The sequence below is a fragment of the Microtus pennsylvanicus genome, chromosome 14, assembly GCF_037038515.1.
Source record: "Microtus pennsylvanicus isolate mMicPen1 chromosome 14, mMicPen1.hap1, whole genome shotgun sequence".
NCBI classification, from domain to species: Eukaryota; Metazoa; Chordata; class Mammalia; order Rodentia; family Cricetidae; genus Microtus; species Microtus pennsylvanicus.
In genome coordinates this window covers 32,023,841-32,042,062 of record NC_134592.1, presented here as the reverse complement: position 1 = coordinate 32,042,062, position 18,222 = coordinate 32,023,841, and the positions used below count along the sequence as shown (strand labels likewise).

The 18,222-nt window shown below is 54.2% G+C and overlaps 1 protein-coding gene across 5 annotated transcripts in view; it reads left to right on the top strand.

Moving 5' to 3' along the window:
* The first annotated feature begins 646 nt into the window (after nucleotides 1-646).
* Papln (papilin, proteoglycan like sulfated glycoprotein) overlaps nucleotides 647-18,222 on the top strand; it is a 38,793-nt gene continuing 21,217 nt past the window's right edge. For 3 of the 5 annotated variants that reach the window (XM_075948568.1, XM_075948565.1, XM_075948567.1), the window contains exons 1-15: nucleotides 647-732; nucleotides 3,061-3,120; nucleotides 7,465-7,580; nucleotides 8,953-9,013; nucleotides 9,255-9,357; nucleotides 12,014-12,144; nucleotides 12,764-12,887; nucleotides 13,268-13,348; nucleotides 13,433-13,605; nucleotides 13,700-13,823; nucleotides 14,136-14,262; nucleotides 14,607-14,672; nucleotides 15,122-15,329; nucleotides 16,000-16,182; nucleotides 16,339-16,480. In XM_075948568.1, coding sequence (XP_075804683.1) covers nucleotides 3,067-3,120; nucleotides 7,465-7,580; nucleotides 8,953-9,013; nucleotides 9,255-9,357; nucleotides 12,014-12,144; nucleotides 12,764-12,887; nucleotides 13,268-13,348; nucleotides 13,433-13,605; nucleotides 13,700-13,823; nucleotides 14,136-14,262; nucleotides 14,607-14,672; nucleotides 15,122-15,329; nucleotides 16,000-16,182; nucleotides 16,339-16,480 — 1,693 coding nt within the window. In that variant the 5' untranslated portion in view covers nucleotides 647-732; nucleotides 3,061-3,066. Of the gene's footprint in view, nucleotides 733-3,060; nucleotides 3,121-5,811; nucleotides 5,865-7,464; nucleotides 7,581-8,952; nucleotides 9,014-9,254; nucleotides 9,358-12,013; nucleotides 12,145-12,763; nucleotides 12,888-13,267; nucleotides 13,349-13,432; nucleotides 13,606-13,699; nucleotides 13,824-14,135; nucleotides 14,263-14,606; nucleotides 14,673-15,121; nucleotides 15,330-15,999; nucleotides 16,183-16,338; nucleotides 16,481-18,222 lie in introns of those variants that run through there. The other 2 variants (XM_075948566.1, XM_075948569.1) reach the window with 2 other exon arrangements.

Genomic DNA, 18,222 nt, shown 5'->3' with positions numbered 1-18,222 from the left:
TCCCGAGTGCTGAGATTAAAGGCCACCACACATGGCATAGAGAGATTTAAGAGAGGAGTAGAAGCTGGATAAGTTTGGGGTGTGGGGGTGGGTATAAATTCAAAGTGATAGGGAAGTTCTCTCTCTCTCTCTCTCTCTCTCTCTCTCTCTCTCTCTCTCTCTCTCTCTCTCTCTCTCTGTGAGTGTGTGTGTGTGTGTGTATAAATTGATTGCAGCCAAACAATAGAATTCAGAAGGTGGCTGGATGGAAGTCAGTATGGGGTAGCGTAGTGAGGAGGAGTGTGTGTATGTGTATGTAAACTGGTCATAACCAAAGTATAGAATTCAGAAGGTGGCTGGACACCGAGGTCTGTCAGCGTAAGGTAGTAGTAGCAAGGAGGTGTTTTGGCAAAGATCTGGAGGGCTTGGGCATGGGGAAGTGGGACTGAAAAGGTGGCTGGCACAGACCCAAGACCCATAGCCCACAGAGTTGAGAATAAGTAAAGCCTTGGCAGGAGCCCAAGAGAGGAAACGCGGGGCAATCTTGGGCATCCGGGGCCTCTCCGTGGGGGCACTGTGCTCCTTCAGGGATTGGAGGTGGGTGTCAGCAGACTGGGTGGGGGAAGATGGGGCGGGGAGGAAACCAGCCAGCAGAGGGGAGAGAAAGTCCAACCTTCCCTGGCTTTCGTTGGTTGTGGAGAGGTTGACCTAGGCTGGGCGCTGACGGGGCGGCTCCCGGGCTTTGCAAGTCAGGTAGGAACGCAAGCGGGCTTTTTGGGCAGGGCACGCTCGGGGCATCTGTAGGCATCTGCCCCTCCTGGCTTGGGAAGGTCGCCGGTGACATGGAAGTGAGAGGCCCAAGGGAGACCCCGTCTCCAGCCGTGCGATGGCCGAGGTGGCCACGGGGTAGGGTCTCAGCTCCGCATCGGGCTGGGTGGTCAGGTCCTCCCCGCCCCCTGCTCATCTCCAGGGACAGCATTACCTTCCCCGCCACCCCACTCCCCCTCCAGGGCACAGTCCAGGTGCAGCCTACAGACCAGAGCACCCCCTGGGGACATGCGGTGGAGAGCCGGGCCACAGCCAGCACCTGCCAGGCCCCCAGGGTCCCCAAGGGAACCGCCCCCTCAGCTTCTCTGGGGGCACACCCCGGGGCGGAGACACAAGGTTTGGGGAGTCGAACTGCCAGACTCAGGGATGGCTTTGGTTTGAGAGAAGGAAAATGGTTAAGCTTCTGGACTTTGGAATCAGGGTCAGGGTCGCAGGCCTGGGCAGCGCCTGTAGTGAGTGGAACCCCTTAATCCTTTCTTCAGTCTCTGTTCAAGTTCACCCACCTCCTGGCCCACTAGCCCTCTGTGCCCACATGCCCTCCTGGGTGCTCTTGATCCCCCAGAAGGTGGAGCCAAACCCAGGAATTTCTGCTGATAAGAATGACCGAGTGACTTGCTGTCTGTGCCAAATTAAATGGGGTTTTTCTTCCATCCATGCACTAGGGTAAGCTTTCCTGAATGTGGCTTTTGTATGCTCTACTTCATCCCTATAAAATGACCGCAAGTCATTTTATTCTAAAAGAATTCAGAACATCAGTAGAACTACAGATTTTAATATTAAACACACCTGCCAGCACTTGTTTAATGTTCTGTACTGAACTGCATGCTGCTTACGTATCTCTGATAGAGACATGTGCGCACACGTAAGCACGCCCCGCACTGCACACACACCTAGTGCACACACGCTCATACCACTACAGCGAATGCATAGTGCACACCCTGCACACAACTCTGGGTTTGCCGGTGCACACAGTTGTTTTGCAGACTGTGAAGAAAGATTTCTTGTGAAGACAAGAGTTGGCTCAGATTTAAACCAGGAAACTCTGAAACTCTGTGTGTGTGTGTGTGTGTGTGGGGAGAGAGAGAGAGAGAGAGAGAGAGAGAGAGAGAGAGAGAGAGAAAGGGAGGGAGGGAGGGAGAGCAAGAAAGAGAACATTGATGCTGGGCATCCAAATCGGGGTCTCAGCGTAGCTAAGCATGAACTGTACCCCAAGACCTATACTTAAATTTTAAAAGCAGTTGAATTTGGAGCAGGCCTTTTTGCCTAGACTGACCTTGAACTCCTGGACTTTGGTGGTATTCTTGCCTCAGCCTCCCAGTAGCTGTGACCAAAAGGTACCCCCCCCCACACACACGGCACCCACCCTTCACCACACCCGGATAAGCAATTGAATTTTTTTTTTTTTTTGGTTGGTTGGTTCTGTTGGAGATAAGATTTCTCTGTGTGGCCCTAGCTATCCTGAAACTAGGCTCTGCAGAGTACCCAGTGCTGCAATTGAATTTTTAAACTATCCTCACACTGAGGATTTTCCTATATATTTCAATATATCTTCTGGCGAGGCTGGGAAGATGACCCTGTCAGTGAAAAGCTTGCTGTGCAAGCATGTGGCCCCGAATCCAGATCGCTACAACTCAGGTAAAGTTGCTGTTGCAGCACGCTCTGGAACCCCAGCCCCGTGGGGAGGGTTGGGGAGGCGGATCCCTCCACCTCATTGGCCAGTCGGCTTAGCTGAAAAAGCTGAGCAGCAAGTTCAAAGAGAGACACTGTCTCAAAAAAATACCGGGGCGAGCAGCTGAGGAAGATATCCACGATCAACCTCCAACCTCCCCGGTCCCATGCCTGCACACGCTCACACATACACATTCACACCCTTATTTTGGGTGATGAAAATTGACAGCAAATCGATTATTGTTAGCTGTCTTTAAGTGGGATGAAATGGCCTCTTAATTTCTTACTGAGTTTAACAGCCTGATTACTTTGATTCCCAACTCGCTCAGTTCAACAACACAGCTGTATTTTTAACCATTCTTTCCCCTCTGAAATCCCCAAACAAGTTGCTCCTGTGCTTCTGCCTGCTGCCGACCAAGCCGTCTCTCCCTTGTGCGTGAGTTGCGTGACGTGTTGTCTAGTGAGCTCCAAGGTCCCGGCAGACCGGGTCTCCGTGAGGAGGAACATCCCACCCACATAGCAGAAGCCACTACTTTCGGCAGCTGTTGCGGCCCGTCTGGCTCTAACCCGTGGCTTCTCCTGCAGGCGGAGATGTTGCTGTTGATTCTCACGTTCCTGCTGCTGGCCTCCGCTCCAGGGTCTTGGGTGAGTGTAACCCCGTAGGGCTCTGGGAGCCTGCTTTGGGAGCGGTGGGGGAGGGGCAGGAGATGGGCAGTGCCGGAAGATGTGGAAGAGCTGAGCCTGCAGCGCTCCAGAGCCTTCGCAAACCAGGGCACCTCGGCGGTCTGCCTGGGACGTTTAGCTTTCTAACGGGGCAGTCCGCCTGAAGGAGGCGGCTGGGAAGTTCCGTCTCTCTCTCTCTCTGGGGTTCAGTCTGCAGCTACTAGGTTCATGTGTCTATTGCACATTTGAAATGTGGCTAGCATAACTCAGGAGCTTCTGATGTTGACCTGAGCGTAATTTAAACTACAGGTAAATGTGGCTATTAGGTTAGTGCAAACCTGGAGGGTGGATTCTGGAAGCTGTTTCATGAGGGAGCTTAGGGGATGGGACTCCCTGGAGTCCTAAGGTGAGGCAGGGAGGAGGTCAGAGGGCTTGCAGAGCTGGGTGCTGAGCAGAACAGAGAGGGCAGAGGCAGCCAGGTCCCATTCTCTGAAAAGCCGTGCATAAGGGAGACCATAGCCCTGCTCATCCCTAAGAAGGCCCAGATGAGAGATGAGAGATGAAAGACTGAAAGGATTGGCTGACTGTCTGGGAAGGAAGGGGGTCGTGCGCTCCCCCCCCCCCCGCGGCCCCGTCCCGTGCTAATATGAGTGGAAAGTAAGGAAGGTAGGCAGGGGTTGGTGTCAGTGGTAGGCACTGGGCACCCCCCCCCCCCAAAGCTCATACTCCGACACATAGGCATGCCAGGCAGTTGCCGCCAACTGAAGCCCCCTTCCTTATTTCCGTTTTCATGTGCCACCTGTGCCTACAGCCCTTGCTCCCTGGAGTCTGCTCTCTGAGGTTCTTCATGGCACGCTGGTGACTTAGCTGCCTGCAGGTGAAGGCCCAGAGGGAGGGGTCTCCATGACTGCATCGGCACCCCAGGGTGAAATCCCAGAGCCCCAGAACCACTCCCTAATAGCTTGCTTGACTCCGGCTCATCCTCCAAGTCACAGACAGACCACCCAAACCCCATGTCCACACCACACACAGGCTGTCGCACAGATGAGCCCATGGTTACAAAGTACCCTGGATCCTATAAGGTCCCTTCTTCCATGGAGGAACCCTGAGTGGCCTCTGCCTCTTCCTCCTCCTCCAGCAGGAAAGGCCCAGAAGGAGCTGGGGTCTTTCCCTGTCCTCTGTGTGGCAGAGAGGTATGTAAGGCTCAGCTCCCCGCATGGTGGCGGGATCCACCAGGAGGTCCTGATCACCCCGGGGTCCCTGTCAGGCCTGCCTAGTCAGTCTGCTTACCCACCGATCAGATGGATAGTTAAAGGCGTGGCTGGGAGTCCCCTCACCCCTGGCCTGTTGTCTCTGGTGCACAGCAGGCCCCAGAGTCTTCTGGGACAGGTAGGAAAGGGGGCTCCTGAGCCGGGAGCTGGAGGACGAAGGGTGGGGTGCTGAGAGCAGCCGCCTGAGACAGGCGGGAACAGGCCCAGAGCAGGGTTGGGCCACACTGGCTCCTGGCTTCATACCTCCGCACAGCTGGGGGTTTAGATAATTATGGAGAACAAAACGTGCTCACGGCTCAAGGCCTGATGGGTGTGGAAATTGTGCAGGGAGCACGGTTCAGTATCGCACAGACTAGGCTTCACCCACGCACCGGCGGGAGGCTTCTACCTGCAGGTGCTGGTCACAGGAAGCAAGGAATGTCTGTAAAAGGCACTGGCAGGACTGTGGCATCTCTAGGGCCCCAAGTTCAGACCATTCCCCTCCCTGTCAGACATTCTAGGATGACTTCGTGGCCAGAGCATCCCCTATGGCTGTGGACACATGAGTTGTCCCTACCTTGCCTTCCAGAACAGCCGGATTTCTGGGGGCTGCTGCTCCAAGGGGCCTAGACAAGCATCCAGACAGACGCTGAGCAAGATCAACACTAGCCAGGCAAATGAGGGCAGCCAGTCTACAAGGGCCACATCCTGGTACTTAGCACACGGTAGAGCTGGGCAGTGGTGGTGCACACCTTTAATCTCAGCCCTCGGGAGGCAGAGGCAGGTGATCTCTATGAATTTGAGGCCAGCCTGGTCTACAAGAGCTAGTTCCAGGACAGGTACCAAAGCTACAGAGAAACCCTGTCTTGAAAACAAAAAACAAACAAAACAAACAAGCACATGGCAACACAGCATTGAGGCTCACAGGGGCCACAGCATGGAATGTTACCCCAACACCGACCACACAATAAGGAGCTCTCCCCTTCAAAACAGAAACTCAAGCCGAATAAAACCAGTTTACATGTTGTTGCCAGAATACCTGAGCATTTTGGTTCACTGGTTTGGAAAGCCTGGAGGTTCTGTTCTGGCTGGAACTGGAGGAGTGGATGATTTACAATGAGAAGCAAGACCTTTGGTCTGGCTGGCCTGCGCTTCGCTCTGTGTGTGGTTAGCGAGTTCAGTGCGGTTTGCTCTGCTTTTGAATTGTGGGCTATAAAAATAAGAGTAATGAGATATTTGATGTTAGGCTTGAGCAAACATCCCTGCTCACCTCAGACTGGCTAACCAGAAGGCCCCACGTTGGGAAAGGGCTTGTGTTTCTATGTTCACACTTGGCCTCTTTCTGAACAATGGGAGTTCTATTTTCTAAGACGACATATAGTGAAACCTCAAAATAAACCCGCGTTTCAGCACACGGGACATGCTTACGGCGCCTCTCTGCACCCTTGTCTAGCTCCTTAGGACCCAGTATCTCAGGTAGGGACACAGTCCTAGGATGAAGCACGGAGTGTTTCGGCTTGGTCCTCAGCGTGGCTTTCCTTGGGAGGATTAGATGAGAGAATGTGTGTATCACCTGTCCATGGCATGCTGGCTGCAGGTGTCACATCCATAATGAATTTCCATTGTGTAATCTCATCAAGGCAGATTAGGTCTAACTCTCTCCCTCTCGCATAAACACTCAGGGGTCAGAAGTTCAGGGCTGTTTCATTTCACGAAATCCTCACTTTGTTTGAAACCTTCATTCCGAAGAAATTGGCCAGTCTAAAGGGCTGTTCTTACCCTAGCCATTACAGCAGCTTTTCCAGCAGAAAGGCTTGCTAGAGGACCAGGAAGACATGCCCATTTGCCCTGTCTCTTCTCGGAGTACTAGAGACTGCTGCCCAGCACTTGTGTTTGTGGGCCGTAGATGAGACCTTAGGATCTTAGGGCTGGGGTTGGTAAGCTACGGGAAACAAGAGTATTGAGCATGAGGTTTTTTTTTTTTGTTGTTGTTGTTTTTTGGAGACAGGGTTTCTCTGTGGTTTTGGAGCCTGTCCTGGAACTAGCTCTTGTAGACCAGGTTGGTCTCTAACTCACAGAGATCCGCCTGCCTCTGCCTCCCAATTGCTGGGATTAAAGGCATGCGCCACCACTGCCCGGCTGAGTATTGAGCATTGTGCAAGAAGGCAAGTTTTCAGGTTCTCTTATAAGGGCTGGGGGAAATAATAATGGGGTACCCTTGGGAGTCTCTGCCACAGATTACCCCAAATACTGTAATTCCCCCCTACCTAGCCCACACTAGGTTCTAGAACTATAGAAGTTTCTGGAAGTGAGCTCACATTCAGAGCAGAAGTGGTACAACAGACTTGGGGTGGCTCTTCTCCAGGGGAGTCGACTGACGATCCATCCTGTCTTGGTTACACTCTCTGAACAGACAGAGAGGCCCACCTGCCTGAGGACCTGCTGTGATCTTTCCCGTCCCATATGGGTCTCTCTTGAAAAGGATGGGTCTGCTGATCCACAGGCTCCATTTAAGGGACACCAACCCAAGCTCTGCCCTTGCCAAGCATAGCATTGTCAGGGGAGACAGCCTCTGCCCGGCCACGCCCCCAGGCCACGCTCTCCCGGCCGTGCCTGGTAGACACCAAGAATGCCTGGTTGTCTTGCTAGATGAGTAGACCACAGCTGAGTAGCGAGCGCCCAAAACAAGACATCGAGGTACCCTCGTCCTAGGTTCCTTCCCTCTTTTCTTCAGGGTCCTTTCTTCCACATTAGAAATGACCCACAAATGCTTGCACTGGCTGCAGGGCCCCTCCCCCAGGGCCCCTCCCCCAGGGCCCCCGGAACTGCAGGCTCTTCCCAGCTGACTGAGCCCAGTCACACCTAGGCTGGCTCTTCCATTCCTTCAGACAGCATCTTAAGTTTGCAATGAACATTTTGGAGTACCCGGTGGCGCTTCTGTGTCCTGAACAGGCAGTACTGGAGGCCCCCAGGTGCTTTGAACCGGTCGGGGAGCATCTATCTCTGCAGGGTTCTGGGTCCCAAGTGTGTGTGCCTGCGGGGGGTGATGGTGAGGCACAGCCCGTGTTTTTCACAGGCTCGGAATGTGAGGCAGCAGAGTGATACCTGGGGCGTCTGGGGCGAGTGGAGCCCCTGCAGCCGGACCTGTGGAGGAGGCATCAGCTTCCGGGAGCGCCCCTGTTACTCCCAGAGGTAGGGAGGGGACGTGTACAACCTGCCTGCCCCTTAAAGGAGGGCAAGTGAGGAATGGCAGGCTGCTGGGTGGGGAGCCTGACGTCAGGGCCGTGGTGTGACAGATTCATTGTGGAAGAGTGATGATGTGTATAGGAAAACCGATATTTCCTGTGTAGTCACCTCGGATTCCAACACTCAGCCTAGACTGAGAGGAGCTGGGCCGCGTCTCCTTCCTCCCTGTGGCGCCTGGCTCATAGGGGTGGGGCTGGGTGGGGCTTCATTTGTAGAGTTGACTGCTGTGGCTTTCGAATCCTCTGGGAGTAACCAGAGACTTAGACTCAGCTAGAATTTAGATTAGATGAATTAATTCATTCTTACCGATGGCCGATACAGCTTGCCATGTGGAAGGGGGGTTACCGTGAGAGGTTTTAAGGCGGACATCAGAAAGGTGCGCGTTCCAGCTGTCCATGGAACCCACAGCTGGGCAGGAACAGCGTTTTTTTACTCCCCTCAGCTGTTCCCCGCTATAGAGTAACAAAAAGCCCATTTCATCCCCTTTTCATAGCCGCAAGCAGGTTTTACAGAACCAAAGGCAGCTGGCAATATCTCACAGCCCATTATCCTATTCTTAGCTCACCTGCAGGCCACGGATGCCTGGATCCATATTAAGTCTCTTTAGCCTTTAAGGGACCTGTGTAAATGATTAGTCCGGTCTGCGCACTCTACTGACTGGGTTAGAGCTGCTCCGTTCTAGGCAGGCAAAAACTCAGGTTAGGGCTGGCTGTCCACGTCCCCATCAGTGACCATCAGCCCACAGTTCCTAGTTGCGGTGATTTCTTTGCCCTTGGCTGCTTTGTCAAGTGCAGAGGACCCTCCCCGGGCAAGTGATTTTAGAATTTACTAGGAGAATTTAAATGGGCTTTGCAGGAAGGTGGTCGGGTTCGAAGGAAAGATAGTGAGGCGCCTCCTACTGGTGGTTTTGTGAACTGTTTCCTGAGAATCTGTCAAGTGTAGTGGGTAACAGTAATCTTAGCTCTAGGAAGGTGGAGGCAGGATGAACAAGGTCATCCTTTGCAACAGAGTCAACCTGGCACTTTGTCTCAGAAAATAAACAAAAATAACCAAAACTCCAAATATCCTGGAATATTATTATTAAGTCGCAGACTGAACCCGCAAGTAGTGGTGTAGTATGTGCGGGTCAAGGGCCTTGTGGCCAGGAGTCAGATCAAGGGTAGGAACAGTCAGTTTAAGAACAGTACAAACATCGTTCCACCCCACCCCTCCTCAGCTTGCCTCGGGTTTTGATCCAGCCTTGCCCATCTGGGGACCCCGCAGAGGGCCCAGGGATGGGTGGGGACATTGGGGTCTTCCTGGTGCTCTTGCCCTATAGGAGAGATGGAGGCTCCAGCTGCGTGGGCCCGGCGCGCAGCCACCGCACCTGCCACACCGAGGTAAAGCCTGCGTGGGCCCTGCTCCCCACGGCCCCGCCCAACTCCCCATGGTCCTGCCTCCAAGCCTCATCCTATCCTGTTCTGGGAACCCGCCAGGCACCGAGGGGGAGAGCTGGTAGCTCCTCCTGGGACGGTGAATGGGATAGAGGCGCAGGACCCCAGGGCTCCAGGACATGGAGGGTGGATAGGGCAGGATGGCAGCTTCCCTGGTGCCCACGTTGGCACCCACGTTCTCATGCAGAGCTGCCCAGACGGCATGCGGGACTTCCGGGCTGAGCAATGCGCAGAGTTCGACGGCACGGACTTCGAGGGCCGGCGCTACCGGTGGCTGCCCTACTATGCTGGTAAGTGTGCTACCCTGCTCTTCTGGCTCCACCCCTGCCTCCCGAGCAGCACACCGAAAGTTATAGCCTCTCAAAGACTCCTTGCCACTTGGACAGTGACCTGTCCCGCGTTAACCCAGTAATGAGCGTGGTGTGAGTTCTTTCGGGCCTTTTCTCTCCTCCATATGCGTTTTCAGAATTGAAGCTTTGGTGTGTCTGTCTCCGGCCTAGCTTTGTTCAGTTATGAAGCTTCCCCCCTGTTCCCACAGAGGTGTGGAGTGAGGGGCCGCATGGAGGCATGGCGCTGCTTGGGGCCATGACTGCCAAAGTCAGGAAAGAACTTGGTACCCATCTACCCAGACCCCATGTAGTCTGGGGAAATGCTGGGTGGGGTTCAGGAAAATAACACCGCTGTGTATGAATCTGAATCATTTTAGAATAGCCAAAAGATGTCTTAGTGTACCTGCACAAAATAAAGGCAATGCAGATATCAAAGAATATTTACCACTTTAATGTTAAACTTACAGAACCAAAGTTCCAGCGTAGTACAGGTAGGGAGGAAAAAAGGGGCGAGCCGCCTCTCCGCGCACCATTTATTGGCAGGCATTCGCCTGAGGCAAACCCCGCCCTCTAAAGGGGGCTGACTTAACCCTTCATCTTAGGAGCTAGGGTTTCACTCCATGGCAGAATGGGTTTCTAGTGTGTGCAAGGGCCTAGCACAACCAAATTTCAAGTGTGGTGGCACACACCTGCGTCAGGAGTTTAAGGCTAGCTTGGGCTACCTGTTGAATTCCAGGAGTTTGAAGCCAACTTGGTCTACTTGGTGATGCCTTGCCTAAAAATAAACTAAACATAAAAAAAAAAAATCAAGCCTCAGGAAAAGTCATTGTTTTTTCTGCAAATGATCCCTAGAGACTCTGCACACTGATGTCCAGTTTGATTCCCATCACCCATGTCAGGCAGCATATAACCATCTATAATTCCAGTTCCAGGGAATCTGATACCTTCTCCTAGCCTCCTACCCCCACCTGCGACACCCACACTCACACTCACACACACTCACACTCACACTCACACTCACACACACTCACACACACTCACACACACTCACACACACTCTCACACACACACACTCACACACACACACACTCACACACACACACACACTCACACACACTCGTGCACAGTGATGATGATGATATGAGGGGTGGAAAGATGGGTCAGTTGTTCAGAGTACTTGTTCTTGACCTACCAAGGACCCGAGTTTGGTTCCCAGCACAGATGTCAGGTTACAATCACCTGTAACTCCAGTCCTGAGGGATCCCATGCCCACTTCTGGCCTCCGTGGCACCTGCATTCATATGTACATGAATGCACACATGTAAACAAATAGTTCATCTTTATTTTTTTTAAGATTTATTTACTTATGTATACAGTATTCTGCCTACATCTATCCCTATACGCCAGTAGAGGGCACCAGATCTCATTACAGATGGTTGTGAACCACCATGTGGTTTCTGGGAATTGAACTCAGGACCTCTAGAAGAGCAGTCAGTGATCTTAACCTCTGAGCCACCTCTCCAGCCCCTAATCTTTATTTTTTAATCTTAAAAGATTATAGGGTTGGCTGTCTTGTAGACAGGATGATGATCTTGTTAGCACTTTGGGGCTCTCTGAGGTCATTGAGACATACAGGGAGTTTAAGGCCATATTGGTTTGGGATTTATTTTGGAAGGGGAAGCAGAGTCTCCCTATGTAGTTCTGTCTGTCCTGGAACTCACTATACAGATCAAGCTGGCTTCCAACTCAGAGATCGCTTGCTGGGACTAAAGGTGTGCACCACTGTGCACATTCCTTAAGGCTATCCTTGTGTAGAGACTTCACCTCAAAGCAACAAAATTGCCAGGTGGTGGTGCATGCCTTTAATCCCAGAACTCAGGAGGCAGAGGTAGGCGGATCTCTGAGTTAGAGGCCAGCCTGGTCTACAGAGTGAGTTCTTGGACAGCCAGGGATGTTCCACAGAGAAACTCTGTCTCGAAAAAAGCAAAACAAAATAAAGCAATAATATAAAGAATGGAGCTTTGTAGAGGTTGCTGCTCGACTTGATTGATCTCCAAGATGCAAATAGGTTTGCGAGAATATTCCTTCTCCCTGGGAGAGGGGTGGGATTCTCTGCTGTTTGGGGGGTTGCTGTAAACCCCTCTCCTGGCAAGAGTGTACTTTTGGCTGCTGCCCACACCTCCCTAGGGGATTCTTACAAGGCCATGTGCTAGGAGCTCGGCTTCCCCTCTTGTCCACCCAGCCCTCAACAGATATTTGGGTGTTACTTACTTTGTGGTTGCTGTGCTAAACACCCTGAGGGGTAGCTCGCAGAAGGAGTTCATTTGGGCTTATGACTCCAGACTGAGGGGTAGCTCGCAGAAGGAGTTCATTTGGGCTTATGACTCCAGACAGCAAGTCCATAATAACTGGGGCTGGAGTGGGAATCTGGCTGAGAACTCAAACCGGAAGTGGGCAAGGCTCTGAGCTTTTGAAGCCTACCCCCAACAACGCTCTTCCTGGAAGGCTCCCCTAAACAACGCTACTAGCTAGGGACCAGGTGTTCAACTATGTGAGCCAATGGGAAGCCACACTTCTGGGTCAGGATGATGTCAGCCTTCTCCTCTCGCCTACCTAGCCCCAAACAAGTGTGAACTGAACTGCATTCCCAAGGGGGAGAACTTCTACTACAAGCACAGGGAGGCCGTGGTGGACGGGACACCCTGCGAGCCCGGCAAGCGGGACGTCTGTGTGGACGGCATCTGCCGAGTGAGTTATGCCCCTGCCCGGCCTCCAAACTGGCTGGGGATTGTTATGCCCGGTGTCTTCCAGCCCCAGCAGGACCAAGTGGCTGTCAGAAGCTTTGGTGGCTTCTTGAGCCACTAGCTCCCAGAATGCAATGCGGTCATTACAGCTGTCCCCTGACCACCTCAACTTTGCCCCAGAGAACACTAACCTCATGAGAGAAACTCTAGATGGCTAAAGGCTGTCCTCAACCAAACCCAACCGAATGTGAAGGGACAGCTGCAGGCCATTTCTCTCTCCGTCTCTTGCTTTCTCCTCTGAGTCAGCTTCAGGCTCATGCTCTTCCCATGAACCTGCCACAAGATGGCAGCTCCAAGCCTCTCACATAGCAGCCTGTCAGCTACCAGGGCCCCAGCTCCCTGGCCTGCTAGCCTGCGCTCACCTGAGCCGTTCTCTGAGGAAGGAGGGAAACAACCCTCTGGGCGTGCCCAAACCCACATTTATGGAGTTTCATCCAAACCGGGAGAGACGTGACCTCCAGAGGAAGATTGGGAGTGATTAGCAGGAGTCGGGATAGGCCTGAGCTGTCCGTCCATGTCTCTCCTCTCTCATCTTGCCCTCATTCCCCTTTCCCTCCCTGAAGGTTGTTGGCTGCGATCACAAATTAGACTCGACCAAGCAGGAGGACAAGTGTCTGCAGTGTGGAGGTGATGGCTCCACCTGCTACCCGGTCACAGGAACCTTTGACGCCGATGACCTCAGCAGAGGTGGGATCACACAGGGGGCTCTGAAGGGGTCTGTGGCCTGCCTTGGCTCGCCTGTCACCTTCTCTGACCAAGGCTTGAGGCCAAGGGATCTCAGGGCGCTCAGCGGGTCTGACTCAGGTCATGTGACTGCAAGGCAGCGCCTGTGCCCCTCCCTCACCTTGGCTGTACCTCTCTAATCTCACACTGCTGATACTGGATGCCCACTCTCAGCCCTCCCCACCTTGTCCTTGCCCCCATGCTGCCTCTGTTTCCCCTTAATGACGTCAGGTGTCTAGAGTCTCACCCACCCCCACCCCGCCACAACCTGTGTAAAGCGCTGTCCCCAAGAAGTCCCACCAGGAACAAACCAGCACCCCTCACCTGACTCTTGTCCCGATCAGGCTACAACCAAATCTTCATCATTCCTGCTGGGGCCACCAGTATTCGCATCGAGGAAGCTGCGGCCAGCAGAAATTTCCTGGGTGAGAGATGGTTTGGAACGGGGCAGTCTGGGGCTCAGAGGTGACTGGCTGTCCCATGTCCCCTGACAAGCGGGGTCTCCACAGCCGTGAAGAGCGTCCATGGAGAGTACTACCTCAACGGGCACTGGACCATTGAGGCAGCCCAGGCTCTGCCAGTGGCCAGCACAGTCCTGGAGTACGAAAGGGGCGTGGAGGGGGACCTGGCCCCTGAGCGGCTCCGGGCAAGGGGCCCCACCTCAGAGCCCCTGATCATCGAGGTGAGTGAGGTGCAGAGGGAGGTGACCCTGCCCAGGGGAGCTGCCCTGGCTACCGAGGGCCCGGCCCGGGGACTTGAGCGAAGTCTCTCTGCAGCTCCTCAGCCAGGAACCCAACCCCGGCGTGCACTATGAGTACTACCTGCCTTTGAGTGACCTCAGCCAAGGCTTCAGCTGGAGCCACGGTTCCTGGAGCGATTGCAGCGCTGAGTGCGGAGGAGGTAAATACGAGGGCCTGGGGGAGGGGACAGTTAGGTTAGCCGTCCCCATGAAGGGCTGCAACCTTTGCCAGGATAAAGGAACTCCCCTAGGAGGGAACTGCCCGCTGCCGACCAAGGTCTCTCACTTGCCCCTAAGGCGCTCTGAACCTCCTTGTACTCCTCTGTAAGTTGGTTATGATGGTGGTACCTGCCACAGAAGGACGCGTGGGACTTACCCAGGGCTAGCTATGGGTCTAGTCCCGAAGGGTGCCTGACTGGAGACTACTGGTCTACCTGCACCTCTGTGTGGCTCTGCCCCCCCCCCCCCCACAGGTCACCAGTCTCGCCTGGTGTTCTGTACCGTTGACAACGAGGCCTACCCGGACCACATGTGCCAACACCAGCCACGGCCAGCCCACCGACGTTCCTGTAATCCTCATCCTTGTCCAAAGACCAAGCGGTGAGGCCTTGTCAGCCCCTTCCACCTATGGTGGAGCCCAAGAACCTGGGTGGGAGGGAGGGGCGCTCCTAAACTGTTTTAGGCATAGGGTCGAAGAGTGGGTAGGGGGCGCTCTTCACACCAGGCGACAGCTGTCCCTGAGCATGAGGCCCAAGAGCGTTCTCTCCATTCCTGGGTCTCCTCACAGAAGCAGAATGCGTAGGCTGGGAGCAGCAGGACTGGGGACAGTGCCAGAGGGTCCCTGTCTGAGGCAGCAGGGGCCTCACACAGATGGCTAGGGGTGAGGCAGAAATTTGGCCAAAGGGCCAGTAGACTTTGGCAAACGCCTTTGTTCGTGCACGAAGGATCTCTTTCCTGCACCGGCCGGGAGCATGGCGCCATTCTGGGGCCCAGCATGTGTGTAGGAACAGGTAATCCGTGGGTCAGGGGGTTCCTGGAGGGCTGGTGTTGGTACCCTCACTCTCCTGGCCTGGTGAGACGGTGGTGGGCTTGGCTTTGCATGGTGTGTTTGGGGCTTCCCTTTCCTTTGGCCCTTGTACCCCCAGCCAGGCAGGGCTTCTCCACATACAAGGAGCAGAGCCGTTCTGGAGATGCCCCCACACAGGACGGCAAGGGATGGAATCTGACTGGGATGCCAGGACCCAGTGAGGAGGAGAAAAGGAAGAGTTGGGGCACAGATACGAAAGCCGAGGGGCAGCAGCCAGGCTGTCTGTTAGACCCTTTAGGGGATGCCTAGGAGGGCCTGGCTGGTGGTTTCTCCACAGAGTTCTTGGGAGGGGTGTGGTGGGCCCCCAGTGCGCTTCATGCTGGGGAGCTGCACGCTCCTGCCCCAGGCTTACCTGTTTCCATTTCCTGTCAGCTGGAAGGTAGGACCGTGGACACCCTGCTCAGTCTCCTGTGGGGGTGGATTCCAGTCTCGCCCTGTCTACTGCATCTCCTCAGATGGGGCTGGAGGCCAGGAAGCTGCGGAGGAGATCCAGTGTGCTGGTCTACCTGGGAAGCCTCCTGCCACACAGGCTTGTAACCTGCAGCGCTGTGCAACCTGGAGCGTGGAGCCCTGGGGAGAGGTGAGGCCTTGCCGAGGACTAGGAGCTGTGTCTTGGGCCTGGGTAGCAGCAGGCCTGGGCTGAAAGGCTTGTTGTCCATGTGGGAGGAAGCTTACATAGGTCCTCAGAGGCGAAGGGACCTTGCTGGTCATCTTGGAAGATGTAGCCAAAGCTGGGATGAGACGCAACTTGGAGACTCTGGTCCAGGGTTCTCCTCTCTTTAGCATCCCAGGGCTGGGTGGGAAAGGGTTTGTCTTGACTGGAAGACAGAGCTGGATGTGTTTGGGGGCGAGGGAAGCATTGCCTCATGTACCCAAATATGGGGCATGGAGGCTGTGGAGACAGCTCAGCTGTTAACACTTTCTGCTCTTCTAGAAGGACCTGACTTTGATCCCAGCACCCTGTGTTAGGTTTTTCACAACTGCTTCTAACTCCAGCTCCAGGGGATCCGACTCCCTCTCTGGTCTCACAGGCACCCACACACAAGGGGCACACACACAGGGAGACACACGTATATACACATAAATAAAAATAAAATGATACTCCCAGCCTGTGTGACTTCAGAGCAGTGACTCAGCCTCTCTGGGCTTTTGAATGAGAGAAAGACAGCAGAGCTCCATCTGCCTTCTAAGCCAGGCTGGTAGGGCTCCAGCTGCCCGGGAACCTTCCTGCTGATAGCCTGTCCCTACAGTGTTCTGTTACCTGTGGAACTGGCATCAGGAAGAGGAGTGTCACCTGCCGGGACGCCAAGGAGTCTCTGGTCCACGCCTCAGCATGCTCCTTGAAGGACCAGCCACCCCCCACCGAGCCCTGTGTGCAAGAGGCCTGTCCTGTCCTCCGTGGCCAGGCCTGGCACGTGGGCGTGTGGAGTCTAGTAAGTGTGTGCCTCTCCTGATGCCTGCTGTCCGGCCCTGATTCCTGGGGCCCTGGAAGGTTCCACACAGATGCCTGTGCAGAGCACGGCCCCCCACTTCTTCAAGAGTGTTCATGGGCTTCAGGGTCTCTCTCTGCTCTCACCCTGGGTCCTCAGTGCTCGAAAAGCTGTGGTTTGGGAACTCGGAGGCGACGCGTCACCTGCGCCATTGGGCCGCCCGGTCACTGTAGGGACCTGCAGTCGTCCAAGCCTGCAGAGGTGGAGCCCTGCAACAGACAGCCCTGCCATCTTCCTCCGGGTGAGGGCAAGGCAGGGAGGGTGCATCCCCTTCCCCGCTGGCTGCCTGTTTAGTGCGCACCTCCTCTCTGGGGCTTTTCCCTGGCTGTTTTCCCACATCTCTGGCCACTTCTGCCTTTGCAGCTGCCAAATCCATCTACAGAACCCCATGAGCCTCAGTTTACCCGGCATGTGGTTATATGTGCCACCTTAGCATTAGTTTTATTGTCCTGCATGGTCCAATATGGCTTCTCATACTTGCTAGCTCTTAGCTTCCCACGGGCCTTCTCTATACTCTGCCCTGGTGTACCCCATTGCTGCATGGCTGAATGAAAAGAGAAGGCATGCTCTCTCCTCCACCCCTTCACTCCGTTTCCTCTGGGGAAGATAGCTTCTCAGGCATGGAGACTGAGAGGGGAGGGCTTGGTGTGGGGGGGGGGGGGAGAGGAGTAGGGGGGATCATGGCTGAGGGAGGGAGGGAGGGAGGGCGGGAGGGCAGGCAGCCTCTACTGAGAAAAGTAGGTTTGTCTCTGAAGTGGGGACTCTTGAGATAAGGGCACAGGACTCTGATGTAGCTGTGTGGCAGGGTCTCGAGGGAGCAGCAGGCTTGGCTCAGAGCGCCAGCCAGCGTGGTGATTCCAGTGTGGCCCTGGGAACGTGTGGCTCCCCTCTCCTGGACAAGGGCAGAAAGGGTGACTGTCCAGTCTGTGGCTGTCATGGGGCGCCGTGTCTGAGCATAAGGGAGCCCTTGAGGAGGAGGGCTGGGGGTGGCACTGGGCTTTTCATGATTCTGAAGGTAGGGAGAGGCAAATTTGGCCAACACTGGGGGGGTGGGCAGTGTGAAGTACAGAAGAGATTCAAGAACCCCAGGAGGCAGAAGGCATGAGTTAAAAAGGGCAGTGTATGCCTTTAATCCCAGCACTCGGGAGGCAGAGGCAGGCGGATCTCTGTGAGTTCGAGACCAGCCTGGGCTACCGAGCTAGTTCCAGGACAGGCTCCAAAGTCACAGAGAAACCCTGTCTCGAAAATAAAAAACAAAACAAAACAAAAAAAAAGGGCAGTGTATGATGCCCTGGGCACTGGAAAAAAGGGACAGAGTGATGTTTTATTATCATTATTGGTTATTGAGACAGGGTGTAATGCAGCCTAGGCTGGCCTCAAATTCATTGTGTAGCTAAGGATGACTTTGAACTCCTGATCAGTCTGTCTCCATCTCCCAAGTGTTGGGGTACAGGTGTGCACCACCGCACTAGACCTAGACATAGCTTTTAAAAATTAATTTAAAAAAATTCTATTTAAATTTTAATTTTATGCATATGGTAATGTTGCTTCCATGTTCAGCCATGCGCCTTGTGCACACATGGAACCTACAGAGGCCAGCAGGCACTGGATCCTCTGGAACTGGAGTTACATGTGGTTATGAACCACCATTTGGGTGCTGGGACTCGAACCCACGTCCTCTGGAAGAGCAGCTAATGCTCTTAACTGCTCAGCGATCTTTTTAGCCTCCCCACAGTTATATCTTAATCTAAGGCCGACTCTCACTATGTCGCCTTGTTGTTCTGGAACTCCCAGAGATCCCGTTTTGTGGGTGCTGGGACTCTGCCCTCACCCCTACATTCTCAGTCACCTGTGTTAGTTATCCCAGCAAACTGCCTATTGCGGAAGAGCAGGAAAGCCCCACCCCACCAAGAAGCGCTGTTTTGGGGGTACCCTGCCAGTTTGTTTTCCTCTTCATAAAAACCCCAATTTCTCTGACATTTT